This window comes from Saccoglossus kowalevskii, chromosome 1, assembly GCF_978046115.1.
Source record: "Saccoglossus kowalevskii chromosome 1, keSacKowa6.1, whole genome shotgun sequence".
NCBI classification, from domain to species: domain Eukaryota; kingdom Metazoa; phylum Hemichordata; class Enteropneusta; family Harrimaniidae; genus Saccoglossus; species Saccoglossus kowalevskii.
Genome location: NC_140641.1, coordinates 22,830,080 through 22,844,359, shown reverse-complemented (window position 1 = coordinate 22,844,359; position 14,280 = coordinate 22,830,080). Strand labels below are relative to the sequence as shown.

The window sequence follows — 14,280 nt, the reverse complement described above, 5'->3', positions numbered from 1 at the left end:
CGTCGCTATTCTGACATCCGTAGTTATTAATGTAGTGAACGATTAACCAAAAGATATGACGTATTCAGTACTTAGTGTGATTGGCTTTATGATTGAAGGTTACGCCCTAGAGTCTTTTTACTGCATTGTAATTGGTTAGAGTTTTGAAAATGAATAAAGAGAGTTTGAGTTGGTCTTGGCGAATACTCCACGACAGACGCAGCCTTGGGCAGTCGAGTCGAGTCGAGTCTGGGTCCGAGAGAGTCCAGGGGCGAGCCTTGAGGCAGTCCAGTCTTGGGCTAGTCTTGGGTCAGCCTTGCGATATAGTCTTGGGGACTTTTCCCCAGGGCGCTGTGTCTTATAGAGTGCTCCAAAAGATCGACTAAGACGAGAGTTGAAACGTATTTCGTTGTGTGTGTCTTATTTGACTGTAAAGTTAAAGTGACTTTCCCGATCCCGTACCTCAAGGGGACGAGATAGAGAGACGAGACGAGTTCCCCCCTGACAGTGTGGAGAACCCCCAGAGAGAGAGAATTTCCCCCTGATACGTGGTGGAGAACCCGGGCAGGTGTTTAACACACATTGACATCCTGTGAAGAAAAGTGAATTGGCGAAGATGTGTCTTTCTTGTGAACCGAACTAACTGGCTCGATGGCAGAGACGAAACCGCGCTCGACGACTAACACCGTTAACAGTATGGCACCGATGAACGACGCTGAAGAGATGAAGACTTCTGAACCCCTTATGAAGGACGGATACCGGATAGGACTGTATAATTAAGAATTGAGCGACATTAAAGACAAGATGATGATAAAGAACGACCCGGACTAACGCGACAAGAGAAGAGACGCTTATAGACTTTGACTTTAGCTATCTGTGTATTGCTTAGAGAACCGCTCGTTGGACACTGTAACGGACACTGTAACTCAAGGACGTTGAACTCTTTTCCAGAATCCTAACCCTATTGCTCAGTAATGTAATGTATTGCTTGCTTTTCCTATCGTTTTTACCGTTTCTTTTAGTGATGTCGAATTGTATGTTATGTAAGCGCCCAGATCTTTGTTTTGAACTGATATTTGGTGACGTTCGAGGTCCTTTATAACGATTTAAGCGCGTTTCAGTGGACAAGTATTTGCAACACAGTGTTTTGAGTTGTGTGATGTTTTATGGTGTTTTAATGAGTTTATGAGTACGGATTATGATGGGGAGAGTAATGCCCCAATGAGTTTTTCAGAGTTTTGAGATTTGTCGAGTACAGAGATATCGACGTTTTAAGAGTTGTTTTTGTTTACGTGTTGTTTCCGGAATACTTCTGACGCTTTTTTGAGTTGAGAGCGCCTTTGTAACGTTTATTAATGTCTTTTTGAGATGAGAGTTTGGTGCGCTTATATACGTATTGTTTGATATCTCAAGTTTTTTCATGATTGACAGGTTTATATGTAATTCAGTAGTTTCTATCGTTTTAGTCTTTCCCGTCTTTATTGCCAGAGAAGTAATGTGTTATGATAGATTTGTCTTTGCATTCTGTTTCCACGCCGTATGACTTTTGTTTAGATTAACGACTTGTGAGTTCAGTTGAAGTTTATAAGCGTATATGACAGGAGTTTGATTAATGGCTTTTTATTCATTCTTTATTAGTTACCGCTTTGCAATGCTTTAACCGAGAGACGCATCCCTGGTAATCACGTGATCATGCTGTCGACTGCAGCGATTGGCTGATCGCATGGTTACACCGCCACGCCTTAGTTTTTTTTGACCTTTTGATATAGAGTTTGTAACCTTAGTAACGGAGAAAGTGAAGCGACGGGTTATCTCAGCGAACCGTTTTGAGAAAAGTGAGTCGTTTGGTAGGCTTTCCCTTGTTTTTTGATTTATAACCGTTGATATGTGAGACTTTATAACCATTGTATTTAGACTTTATAATCATAGTACTTAATTAGTGTGTTTTTCTCTTTTTGATTTATACCTTTTATTATTAGTATTGTATTTAACCCGTAGCGATGAGTAGATGACGGTATCTTTGATTTATGAACGTGCAATGCCAAGAGGCATATCTCAGTTTGGGTGAAGGGATGTGTCATGAATTTGTTTTCGCGTATCTGTTGACCGACTTAATTAGCTGATTATTAGCGAATTGCTGTGTTATGTCTGTCATCGTTTAGGTCTATTTGAAGTTTTGGACGGAACTTGGCTCAGTGATTTGGAACTAATTACAAGATACCGTCGCTATTCTGACATCCGTAGTTATTAATGTAGTGAACGATTAACCAAAAGATATGACGTATTCAGTACTTAGTGTGATTGGCTTTATGATTGAAGGTTACGCCCTAGAGTCTTTTTACTGCATTGTAATTGGTTAGAGTTTTGAAAATGAATAAAGAGAGTTTGAGTTGGTCTTGGCGAATACTCCACGACAGACGCAGCCTTGGGCAGTCGAGTCGAGTCGAGTCTGGGTCCGAGAGAGTCCAGGGGCGAGCCTTGAGGCAGTCCAGTCTTGGGCTAGTCTTGGGTCAGCCTTGCGATATAGTCTTGGGGACTTTTCCCCAGGGCGCTGTGTCTTATAGAGTGCTCCAAAAGATCGACTAAGACGAGAGTTGAAACGTATTTCGTTGTGTGTGTCTTATTTGACTGTAAAGTTAAAGTGACTTTCCCGATCCCGTACCTCAAGGGGACGAGATAGAGAGACGAGACGAGTTCCCCCCTGACAGTGTGGAGAACCCCCAGAGAGAGAGAATTTCCCCCTGATAGTTCTGTTAATTGTTAATCATGATTGAACATCGAGTTATTAATTTGGGCGTGGTTTCAACAATATGGGCGTGGTCATTTCTGTAACTCGATGTCCGTAACTCGAACAATTCAGCATCTCAAGCAGTTAGCCAATTCGCTGGCGAGTTTGCAAATAGGCTATTCCAATACTTCTTTCGTTGCGTAAAACTAGCTTTCGCCAACGTTCCAGTGCTGTAGGTTCATTTTCCAGTCACAAAAAAGGTATTTGTGATTGCTAGATCAGTCGATAGATGTTTTAGCTGGTTACAATCATGAAAACTGCAGAACGGTTTTCCGCCATAAATTTGTAGGCGGGTGTCGAATCCTCGGTCTATGCGACTTCTCAGGACTGTAGGGGCCAAATGATCAACGGAAGGAGGCCAACCGACAGGACTGTACTCATGGCTAGTTTCATGAGTTAATAGGCCACTCCTTTGCTTCAATTCCAACTATATCTCTGGAAATATCACTTGCTGTTTATCATCAATATTTCGATATCCCTCAATGTCTCGATTGCGTGTCTGGTAATTCTAACAAACTACTATTTCGCAAAATTTTACCAGCCTTGCTTCCACCAGTCATTTAAGTCAACTCCCATATTGTCCTTCACAGTGAAGGGTAATTACTCTGAACATGAAGCTATAACCACAGACTGTCTAGGTGTTGTAATTAAACCATTGTATAAGCACCGGTTAGACAGGCTTGAACTATGCATGTGAAGCCAGTCGAGAGGTATATTCAATCCTATAGATTTCTCATTGTTTGGTAACTATTTGCTGCAAATGCAACAAAAATCAATATAAAAATATTACCCACATAGTATTCAACAGGTTACTTGTATGATATTGACGTTGACTATAAACAAGAAAGTTACGAGTAGAAGCATAACACGGATACTGTGGACGAAACAAATGACTCAATGTCGTAAAAACAACATTAATATCCATTTCAAAATCTAGGTGACGATTAATGTAGTAATGGGGTATGGACTAGATTACCTCCTGGATTGTTTCCCACTATTCTTATATCAAATACTCTTTCCCTTGATTTTTTTTTCGTTTCAACTAGTTGAAATAAATAAATGAATTTACCACTTGATAACCGCTCGCTCGACAGATATTAAATTGCAAACAGACACACATTTGTATTGTACGTTCAGACATTTTCACTTTTTCCCATTTTAATTATGACACAAATACGATCTTTTTTTATAATTCTATTATCAATAATTTATTTAGAGCTTCATGTTTCTATTAATAATATAACATATAACATATAACACAATTCGATGATTAAGTTTTCTTTCCACACGTTAACTACAGAGAGAACATATAAGAGAAATGGCATTAATTAATTTGCCTTGTTAGTTAATTTGTTAAATTTTACTATTGATAACACATGTAATCTGTCGTTTTGTTATACAAGGTGTCTTTTAACGTTCAACGCGCTCACCTGATTTTAGCATCTACATATGAAAAACTTGGGTTGATGGCAACGATCACTCAACCACGATCCAGGATTGTCACCGCCCCTGAAATAAAAAAGATGTAAAAATGTAGAACTGAACTGGTGAAACAAAGTCATCACTTGACCAAGCTCATTGTAACGTATTTGTTGAACTTATAGTAGAAAAAAACGAGAAATAATTGTCATTCATCAATTCAAAATCGTAGAAACATATGTTGGGTTTGCCAAAGCCTAAAGAAGAATAAATGGAACGGGTATAATTAGCTAATATTATATTGTCCGCAATGAGCGCAGCACACTGTAACACGAATTTGATTATTGCGTGTAAGGCTGTAACTAGAAATGTAATTGACATGTGTGCGCATGGACTGAAAAAAAACAACATATGACGTCATAAGGAAGGCAAGCTACGCGTATTTACTGAATTGTATCGGTGTCAAAATCAATGCATAATGTGACTAATACTATGTAATTATCGATCACTCTCCCCATTAATGACACCCCTCTAATTTATACTGAAATAATTAAAACGTTCGTCACTCAATACAATATTATTTATAAAATGGCTATGTTCGGATTTACGAGATCTTATTTTTGTGTGTGATAGATTACACGTTACTTATTATTCGGAAATGGCCACAATTAATTTACCTGAATGCTCCACATCGATTCTTCTGGTTTTTAGGATGACCGGATTGCCAATTCTCGTAGCAGATATCCCGCTTACTATATCCACGGTAATTCCATTCGCCGCTGAAATACTTCGGCCCAATCCAGTAATCATCGCATGTCAATCCTGGGCCCCCATTTTGAATGTACTCGGCAAGTGCGTTGTTGGTGGCTTCACTGTAGATTTCAGCGAGGAAGCCCTCGGGTTGCAAGGCCAGACAGAACTCTTTGGCATCTATCCATTTCTTTTGACATGTAAAAATCAAGTATCGGACGCAAGTCTGTTCTGTAGGGCCGACAACACCGGGCTCTGAAATGTAACATAGATACCAGGTTTAATTCATACCACAAATTATTCATACTACTCTACTTGAGTAATGTACTGGAGAATTCTTTGGTCGCCAACAATAATGAAATGATAATATATATTACGTAACCACTTACTCAAAGTTACTACAAATGTACAGCTAGCGGAATTCCCCATGGCATCGTATGCGGTGCATTCTACCTCTGTTGAACCGATGCTGAAGACAGAGCCTGATGCTGGAGTACATATAATATTGACAACACCAACGTTGTCAGTGGCAGTAGCTTCATATGTCACAGTTTCGCCATCCTCGTCTATGTCCCACACGGAGGGTACAGTTGGACATGTTATGACAGGTGGTTCGTCTGGAATATGTAAAAAAAAGTGCGGCATTGTACGATAATGAGAAGGCAGATTTATATAAATTATAAGACTTATAAAAATAAGTGTGTAAGGAAGGGATGGAGGGGAGGGGGTAAGGAAGGTGGGAATGAACAAATAAATAAATAAATGCTTACCATCAGCTGTGAAAAATGTCCAAAAAATATAAAAGAAATTAACATTGAATTAGTAATGGTTACCACTAAAATTGGACTTGTACATTGCAGTATACGACATGTGAAATTAATATTATATAATAAAAAAAAACAATTTTACTGTTTCACATGTACCTTCAATTACTTCGACAAAGAAAGAACACTCAGCTGAGATACTCGGATTTGGGGTATACGCAGTGCACACCACTTCCGTCACTCCCACTGGGAACGCGTAACCTGGCGGTGGAAGACATTCCACCAGAACATTTCCCTCGTCTATGGTTGCCTCCGCCAAATCGTAGTAAACAGTAACCAAATCATCGAAATCGTCGTCGTCAACTGACATGTCAATAGGGCAGGTTATATCGACTACAAACTCTGCAATAGACAGGGGAAATCAATTATAGTTAGAATTGAAATTACATATTTATGACTTTGATTCTGCAACACGGTGTAGTTTAAAACGTAACTACCTTATGTTGAATTGAACAGTACGTACCGTGTGGATAACAGGGTTCTGAAATGGAACAACAGCATATAAATATTAGTATAGATGAAGATATAAGTTATATATATATATATATATAACGATATCTAACGATATATATATATATACTTAGTGACTGTTGTCATTAAAACTAGCAGTTCGAAAGCACGATTCGAGTGCACGAGTGTCGCGGCAAACACATTACTTACCTTGGCATTCGCCAGTTTCTTCCACCACATCTAGACAGAAACAATCTCTTTCTCCGTCGACGATTGTACAAATCTCTTCCTCACCACAAGGTATGAGTACACAATGGACAGTTCCATCATCAAGGCATTCACATTGTAGCGTGCAGTCCAAATTATACCAGATATCTCCAATCTACGAACGATGAGAACGATATCTAATAAGTGTTGATCGGTGAAGATATATTGTGCAAGTTATCTGGAGCAGTGGGCGTGGGGAAATAATTCCACATGCATACTGTACGACAAAAGTGTTACTTTTTAACTTTGCAACTATCATTGTCTATGGCAATATTCGGCTCCCCCCTAACCTATAGGCTATATCTATTCGGGCGCATACTACTAAGTCTAGCTGTTTACTAAACAGAGGGGACACACTCACTGGGTGATATTCTCCATCTACAACACATCCACAGTCACCATCTGGAACACATATGTCATCGCTCAAGACATAGCCTTCATCGCAGACACAGGCCTCAACGCATGGTTCATTGCACTCTTCCGTCGCTGAACAGTCAGTGGGGCATACACAGTCGTCATAATGGCTGTTAGGCGGACAATCCACACCTTGAGGTATAAAGAAGGGTTAAGAAATTGGCAAAGTTAGTCAGCTTTGTATTTTTTAGCTTAGTGTGCATATTACGTCATTATAAGATGCTCACTATCGTGGATTATAAATATCATGGTGACTTACTGCAGCCAGTGTCTTCTCGGAATGTTGGCAAGTTAACATTCGCCAATTTGCAGTCTGAATAGTAAGCTTCCAATACATCGCACGTCAGTTCGCCTTTAAGACACATCTCACTCACGCACTCTTCGAAATAGGGAGCATACGGCAATACATCGTGGCAATCAGCGAACAGTCCGTTACTATCAGATATGATCCCACACGCCTCTCTGAAAGGTGTATCGTCTACGTCGCACGAAATATCGTCAGTGACATCAGCGCAACTGAAACAGATTACAGCCAAATTATTTTTTTAATTACATTCAAAATCGACATGAATGTTATAAAATAAGGTAAATAGTCTTACCTTTCATCTAGTTTCCAGTCGTTGCCAAACTCATATACTGTGGATGCAATCGCTCTAGAGTGCAATAGCATGTCGTTACTATCGTCTCCGTCACATGGACCACAGAGGCCGAGGGTATTAGATCTATAAGTACTGTCTAAACCAATGACAGCTCTGTTACGGCCATTCCATCTGATCCAGAATTTCCCGTAGTATTTAAAAAGAACTTCGAACCCTACACGTCTTGCTTCATAGAATGGCGTGGAATGTGGCAGCTCAACATTCAATCCATTAATCTATGTTAATTGGGTAAACGTAATTAGTCAATAGCATTATTAACGAATGCGCATCCCATCTTGCCTCTATTTATGACCGACCTCCAAGAATTTATTTGCATGGCCTACCTTAACTTTGTCATCCTGTAACAGTTCGACCTTCTGTTGGAATATGAATGCTGTCACCTTCTCTACTTGGGAAGTGGGCAATGAAGGGTGAGGTACTGTTTCGGCATGGATCTGGAATTCTGGGTACACGGCGAGTTCATCTATTACCAGAACGTATGTACAAATTCCTTGGAACGAGAACTGAGTCTGGTCAAATGTGGTGATGTGTGGGTCTCCTCCGACAGAGCAAACGCATTCTGCAAACAAAAATAGTGTTCGTTATATGAAACAGGACAATGTTGGGGAAAGGCATTCACATTAGGGTTTCGGGTATACATTGTGTTTCAAATGGAGCATATTATAGAGGGTGTACCTACCACATACAATGTTTACTTGGAAAGAACAGGACACAGAATTCCCTGCATCATCCGTTGATGTGCATGTCACCTCTGTTACGCCACATGGCATGAAATCTCCAGGATTGTGAGTACACATGACTGTCACGTCACACTCGTCATCAGAGCCACCTGGCAGGGTCCAGGAGTCAACCACTTTACCATCTTCATTGGTCGTACTTTCCACGATGTCAGCCGGGCAATCATCGATGGTTGGTGGGTTGTAGTCTAATGTAACAGTAATAGATAGTAAGTATTCAATGTCTCGACAATATTTCTTTTTGCATGGTCAATACATGAACGATCCTGGTAAATGAGCAGCGATACGTGTACTGTGCAGCTTGTGTGCAACAAAATACTTACCACATATGAGAGTAATGCTAAAAGTGTGTGACACTGAATTGTCTTGGTCATCTGTAGCGGTGCACGTTACTTCTTCGGACGACCCACAGGATGGTATAAATGCTCCTGGCATAGAGCTACAACTTACATCCACATCTCCGCCACACCCATCGCTAGCGGTGGGAATTTCCCAATCGACTGCCTCGCCGTCATTCTCGCAGTCAAACAGTATTATATCTGGCTGGCATTCGTTGAATTTCGGGGGCTGTGTATCTGGCAGAATAAATGGGATAAGTTGTCTCAGATATGGACTTGCACAAATTGCAATGAAAGCAATAAATCATCTGTTCATTACGAAATCTACACAACTCACCACATACAACAGTAACTGCAATCGAACACGATGCTCGGTGACCAGCTCCGTCCGTGGCCACAAACGTCACTTGTGTTGTGCCTTCATAAAACAAATCGGATTCCTCGTGTGAAACCGTGATAATGGGATTTCCACAGTTATCATTTGCAATTGGCGGTTTCCAACACACTTCAACTCCGTCACATCCACAATCTAAAGTAGCACCAACATCAGGTCCACAGACAATGGTTGGAGCTACAGTATCTGCAAAAAAGTCATGACCAAATAAATAGGGTGTATTACATAACACCTAACTGTGGACGGTCCACCAAACATACTAGAAATACAACTACATTATTCGTATCAGAATTATTACCAATACAAGACACTCCGTCAGCAGCGAGCTCCAGACAACCTGAACATGAGCATTCGTTACTCCCGGGTCCGGTTTGTACACATACATCCTGGCAACCTCCATTCCCAATTAAACATGGATTTGAACCTAACAAATAAAAGAATAAAAAAAATAAAAACGTTTTTGAGTATGAAAAAAAATATTATTATATTCATTCAACATAACAGACGTCAAAACAAAATACAACGTACTTGAACATGTTTTCCCATCTGCACTTAGTTGGTAGCCTTCGGTACATGAACACGTGAAGCCGCCATCTGTATTGTGGCAGTTTTGGTCACAGTCGTCAATGCCCTCATCGCATTCATCGATATCTACAATAGAAAACACATCGTCGTCAAATATTGTATACTATATTTCAATAAATGAATTCACGCGTATAACGAGGAAGATACCAAACTTCCGAGTCTCATATCTTACAGATACCAACTTTCGAATTAGTGTTTTTGTTTTACTCACCGTTGCATGTTTTACCATCACCGACGTCCAGCCTCCAGCCATCATCACACATACAGTAGAAAGAGCCATCTTCGTTTACACAGTCGTGATCACATCCAGCCGTACCTTGATCACACTCGTCAATGTCTTGGGAACAAAGCAAAATTAGATTGCATTATTGACTGCGACAATGCGTGGCTGTACTTTTTCGAAACATATAATTCGTAAAGTCGATTTTCGACACGTTGCTATCATACTTCCGACCGAACACTACTATGTTAGCAGTGTTGTTACCATAGAGAAAATACGTACCGTCACAACCGAAACCATTTGTATTGAGTGTATACCCGGATGCACAATCGCAGTAATAAGACCCGACGTCGTTGACACAAATTTGTTCACAAATGTCGATGTTGAAAAAACATTCGTTAACATCTTGAAATAAATAAAACAAAATATTAGGACTGACTTCAAGAAATTGAGCTTGATGTTTTAGCATTGTTAGTTTACGGATTCTGTTTGATGGAAAGCATTTGCGAACCAATACGAATGTTTATATGAATATTTTAAAATCTAAAACTTTTCCATTCCGGTGGCATTCAAGCATTCATTTTGTCCATTTATGGACTTCTATCTAGATGTGTTGTCATCACGTCTTACCATCACACGTTTTCCCGTCGTCGTTCTTTGTATAGCCGGCGTTGCAGGCGCACTGGAATGACCCGAATGTGTTGACACATACTTGCTGGCAGTCGTCGGTTCCCTCGTTACACTCATTAACATCTGAAGAAAGCAATAAAATATTTCTATATTCAGCGCATGCGCTTAGTTGGAAATGTTAATCTAAATATGTTAAGGCTGACTTGAGAAAAAAATCTCATCAACCCCCCTACCTATTGGCGATTCAATTATTATTATCAGTAATTGTAATGACAGATGTAGTAAAGTGTGAATACTTACCATCGCAAGAAAAGCCATTCGAGTTAAGCACGAACCCATCGTCACAAGAACACTGAAATGAACCAATGGTATCGGAGCACGTGACCTCACATCCACCATTGTCGGTGTTACATTCATTAACGTCTGGGCGTTGGAAAATCAAGAATGAAGAATCACTTAGATTGAATAATGCTAATTTGTCGGTGTGTGTACTTATACAGTGTTTGTACTGATATTGACACGTATCATTCAGACAACAAAGGCTGGTTTTCAACTTTAGGGAATGAGCCATTTCAGAGGAAAGAGGGCGCTGCGTTCAGTAGTATTGCGATACTATCGCCAACCTAATTGATTTACGAATAAAATCATTGTATGAAATGAATGATTAAAACTTACTGTTACAGGATTGCTCGTCGGCATCAAGTTCGTACCCTTCAACACACGAACACGTAACAGTGACGCCCTGGGTTTCGCACAGTTGTTCACAACCTCCATTGAGCGTGTCACAAGCACTGACAACTGAGTAGAATCAAAATTGCAAATACGTTATATTTTCGCACAAATAATGAGGGTTCAATAAGTGGACGCTGACTAATTACGTCCCCACAAGAACGTAACATTTGCCGAAGTCACCACGATTGTTCTATTTGACAAGAACATAAGATGCACGCATATCATCACTGAACCATCAGAGGACACAGTGCTTTCTATTAAACTGTCACACCCGAACACAGTTGGTGTATTACTTACAGCTGGAGCATGTTTTGTAAACAAAACGTCCCTCCCTGTTTCCATTTGAATCTGAGGTGATATCGACAACAGCAGGAGTGTCTGAGTCATCGATTACAACGAATGTGCCCGGAGCTCCACTACCAGCATCGTACCCGGCCTGAGACGAGGATAAAATAAAAGGGATACCTTTGGTGTCAAAGTAAATTAGCACGACATAATATGTACTACATGTTTCGACATATCAAATCTAAATACTAAAGACTTCTTACCAGAGTTCCACTACTGAACCATTTGACTTTCACGTAGTTGAAAATAACGTAACCACAGCCGTCATTCCCCATAGCAAGTACAATTTGAAAAGTGTTTCTCTGTAAGTTGGAAATAATAAATTGATGTAAAACGCAGAGTATGTTGAATTCTGATTAATGAATTAACAATTAACCATGGTAACGTCGGATATTATTCATTAAAACATGTTGTTGTTTATACACAACGATGACGTCTACTAATACGTTACCTTATTCCTCGTAGCTGCATTGGAACCGAAAAATCCGTTTTCATACCACGTGGCAACGAACGCAAACTCAACATTTAGGGCAAATCCGAAGTTCCATTCCCTTAGGACGTCAGTGGCATGGTCCAGCACGCTTTGTTCTGTGGTTTCTCGGTAATATAACTTACCACCATGCGCTTTTTCTACATCAGCCCATATGCCAGCAATCATAGGTCGTTGTGCGATTGGGAATGGTTTCGGATCAAATGATGTGGCTGGTGCTGTGTGAAACGTGATGATACCGTTGTCGTTCACCTATATTAACAGATTTGGTGAAAATATTGCAATATATTATTATTTCGTAATGCCAAGAAAATGCATCGCGTTCGTACGACTACGTCCTTCGTGGCGCGGTACAAATGTAAAGGAAACGCACCCATAACTGCTGGTAATCCTGTCCCATGAAATGAAACGTATTAGATAGCGGTACAAGACTTGTAGCATCGTCATTGGACGGCACCAGTTGGTCGAGTTGATCACCAAATTTGAAAAGCAGTGTATCTGACAACGAGAAAAAAAATATTTAGCATTATTGATTGATGCATATCTCTCTTCAAATATAAAACTATAATTGGCGTTCTTAGCTCGATCATCATATTGACATTTTTCACCAACTGTAAGCGTACGAAGTATCGGGCCTACCTGTTGGTTTTGGTATCACCGTGTACGTGGCATCGAATCCAGCTGCGTTGATGCTACCGTCACTGTGGAAGCTAACGATCACATTGTCTTCCGTTGACGTCCACAATGGCGAGTACTGTCCACAGAGGGTTACTCCGGCTACATTGGAATCGAAAAGCTGGTGATAAAAATGAAAGCAATTAAATTTATAAATCATAGTGTGTTCATAGTATGCTGTGAATTACCCAGCAGCCGCAGAAGCCCGTGTGTAGTGTGGTGGAGTAACATTGTTTTTTTTAGTAGTACAGGCCGATTTTGAAATTGTCGTTGCTTGGTTCTGGGGTATTTGTGCCTTACCTTGACCGAATCGGATCCGCACAGTATTGAATTATATTGTACATCGAATGAGTGGAACTGTATCTCAATAACGTTACCAGGAAGTGCTTGAATAGTAGTTGTACAATCACAGTTGTCTGGATAATTATTTGGCCAACCTGGTGAACTAATCGGGCCAGTTGCTCCAGGACCAAGGTTTGTTAAATCTGGATCGCAGACTGTTATATACAGAAGAAAATACAGTATTATTGATTCGTCACCCAACAAACAGAAATTACTATGATTACGACTGGTTGGTGAAACAAAAGTTAAAAAAACAAAACAATCGAAATTGGCATAAAGTTAATGTGACGTACCACAAGCATTTCTTTTTCGCACATTATGGCCCTGAAATAACAAATAAATAGAATTTAAAACGCTGTCAGGTAATGGGTATAATTGTCAATGACGTTAGAATGTAGTGCCAGGAAACCCAAGATTTAAAGAAAACTTTACTTACGTCGTTTTTAGAGCCTTGTGCCAAACCAAGTAAGAAAATAGACGCCAGGAAACTGATCACCGATCTGTGAGAACACTTCATGGCGATATCTTGCAATACAAACATTAATACGATAAGGACACAATTACTATGTTTCGGTAAACACACTTGGCGAATTTAAATATGTAGTAAATTGCACACGATAGTGATGTGAAACAAGAATTACAACACATATAGTAATACAATTATTATCTATCCATCCATCCATCCCGGTGAAGTTTGTTTTGTTTTATTTTTCTTGTTTCTAACTACAATAATGAACAGTTTAGATCAAATACCTGATCACTTTTCCAGGCAGGTTATTATAAAAGCAAAGGAGCTACACACTTATTCCGGTAGATTAGCAAGAACATATATTCTAATAAACTAAATAATAGATAAATAAAATACGCTGCAATCAATGTCTGCTTACCTAATGATTCGGTCTCTTCCTCTCTTTTTACGTCCCCGTACTCTAATGCGTTCTCCAACTTTTAATCTCGCAAAAGGTTTCGTTGTTCTTTTAATTATGCAAATGAGGAATACATTTAAGCCAGTTTACTCTCTCGAAATCAGTCGTATCCGCCTTACGATACCAAGTTAAGTAGTTCCTAATTAAGATTATTTGAGTTGCGTGTTGTAATTATAATATAACATATTGTTTCATCGAATACAACTTAATTGGGTAGTGCACTGATCACATACGGTGTTTGGTTGTCCATTTTAATCAGTAATATGATATGACGGTGGTCAACATTCCAGTTTATTTATTAGTATTCCACGGATTA

General features: G+C 39.7%; 2 protein-coding genes across 2 annotated transcripts; both read right to left on the bottom strand.

The window, feature by feature from the left end:
• Positions 1-3,948: 3,948 nt before the first annotated feature.
• LOC146750458 (rheacalcin-1-like) lies at positions 3,949-5,608 on the bottom strand. The gene is made up of 4 exons (XM_085499826.1): positions 5,326-5,608; positions 4,864-5,191; positions 4,198-4,276; positions 3,949-4,061 (listed from the first exon to the last, which is right to left on the bottom strand). Exons 1-3 carry the CDS (start codon positions 5,579-5,581, stop codon positions 4,204-4,206), a joined length of 657 nt encoding a protein of 218 aa, XP_085355952.1. The 5' UTR covers positions 5,582-5,608; the 3' UTR covers positions 3,949-4,061; positions 4,198-4,203.
• A 195-nt stretch (positions 5,609-5,803) lies between these two features.
• Positions 5,804-14,070, bottom strand: LOC100368414 (uncharacterized). The gene is made up of 26 exons (XM_085499822.1): positions 13,926-14,070; positions 13,475-13,563; positions 13,332-13,362; positions 12,997-13,193; positions 12,661-12,817; positions 12,395-12,519; positions 11,983-12,273; positions 11,735-11,833; positions 11,484-11,622; positions 11,130-11,252; positions 10,755-10,877; positions 10,455-10,577; positions 10,107-10,229; positions 9,816-9,941; positions 9,548-9,670; positions 9,318-9,443; positions 8,963-9,205; positions 8,611-8,862; positions 8,230-8,475; positions 7,874-8,109; positions 7,491-7,765; positions 7,151-7,407; positions 6,839-7,023; positions 6,421-6,592; positions 6,224-6,241; positions 5,804-6,102 (listed from the first exon to the last, which is right to left on the bottom strand). The coding sequence occupies exons 2-26, from the start codon at positions 13,553-13,555 to the stop codon at positions 5,819-5,821; spliced, it is 4,155 nt and encodes a 1,384-aa protein (XP_085355948.1). The 5' UTR covers positions 13,556-13,563; positions 13,926-14,070; the 3' UTR covers positions 5,804-5,818.
• Between the last annotated feature and the right edge of the window lie 210 nt (positions 14,071-14,280).

Bases quoted from the DNA above. Each gene is read 5' to 3' on its own strand.
- LOC146750458 (XM_085499826.1), bottom strand. From the start codon at position 5,581: ATGCCGCACTTTTTTTTACATATTCCAGACGAACCACCTGTCATAACA. The intron at 5,192-5,325 runs GTAAGTGGTTAC...GTTACATTTCAG, and splicing joins TACATTTGTAGTAACTTTGA to AGCCCGGTGTTGTCGGCCCT. The intron at 4,277-4,863 runs GTAAATTAATTG...TTTTTATTTCAG, and splicing joins AATCGATGTGGAGCATTCAG to GGGCGGTGACAATCCTGGAT.
- LOC100368414 (XM_085499822.1), bottom strand. From the start codon at position 13,555: ATGAAGTGTTCTCACAGATCGGTGATCAGTTTCCTGGCGTCTATTTTC. The intron at 13,194-13,331 runs GTACGTCACATT...TGTATATAACAG, and splicing joins GCGAAAAAGAAATGCTTGTG to TCTGCGATCCAGATTTAACA. The intron at 9,206-9,317 runs GTAATAATTCTG...ACTTTTTTGCAG, and splicing joins TGACGGAGTGTCTTGTATTG to ATACTGTAGCTCCAACCATT.